This window comes from Apaloderma vittatum, unplaced genomic scaffold, assembly GCF_000703405.1.
Source record: "Apaloderma vittatum isolate BGI_N311 unplaced genomic scaffold, ASM70340v1 scaffold32562, whole genome shotgun sequence".
In the NCBI taxonomy this organism is placed as follows: domain Eukaryota; kingdom Metazoa; phylum Chordata; class Aves; order Trogoniformes; family Trogonidae; genus Apaloderma; species Apaloderma vittatum.
Window position 1 is genome coordinate 1 of NW_009705794.1, and position 634 is coordinate 634.

At 55.8% G+C, this 634-nt stretch overlaps 1 protein-coding gene across 1 annotated transcript in view; it reads right to left on the bottom strand.

The window, feature by feature from the left end:
- Positions 1 to 390: 390 nt before the first annotated feature.
- The window catches only part of DCAKD (dephospho-CoA kinase domain containing), a 2,709-nt gene continuing 2,465 nt past the window's right edge, over positions 391 to 634 (bottom strand). Inside the window, exon 3 of the mRNA XM_009865576.1 lies at positions 391 to 445. Coding sequence (XP_009863878.1) covers positions 391 to 445 — 55 coding nt within the window. The remainder of the gene's footprint in view (positions 446 to 634) is intronic.

A 634-nucleotide genomic window follows, 5' to 3' on the forward strand; every position in this document is an offset into this window, starting at 1 on the left:
CCGTCCACCCCATCAGGGGCAAGAAAAGCCTCAAAAAAGACATCAGCATCCAACGAGCCACCATTTCCCCGGCATCTCTGCCTGGAGAGGCTTCTCGCTGCCCTCTGGTTTGATCGATCCGAGCTTTCCTTACACAGCGATCCTCAGAGACACCATCCAGCTATCCCAAATCATTAAAACCTGACTAATGAGGACAAAGCAGCCTGCTGAAGACGCGCAGCGCTTCTCGCCGAGGGGCAGGACAGCAGCCGCCTCCTGAGGTTCAAGACGCCCTCTCCGGCTCACGGCTTTGCTGCCCATTGCTCGCTTTGAGCTTTCCTCCTCCTCTTCCTCCTCGCCCCGCAGCAGAGCGCGGTGCCCCAGCACCGGCCTATTCAGCTGTCACCGGGCTCAGCTTTGATAAGCTCCGCGAAACCAGACTGACTCTATTAAGACATCCCTCTGTCTACACGGAGACCTGCGAAACAGGTGGTGATCTTATCTGGCGTTTGATTAGACCACGTTTGACAGCTGTATTTGTTATATTTATCAGGGGGAAAAAGCGGGACTTCGGAAACCCCAGCTGTCAGCCCGTTTCGCACCTTATCGAGACTTGCAAAGGGCTCCGCGTCTTTCGTCGAAGGCCGGGGAGGTT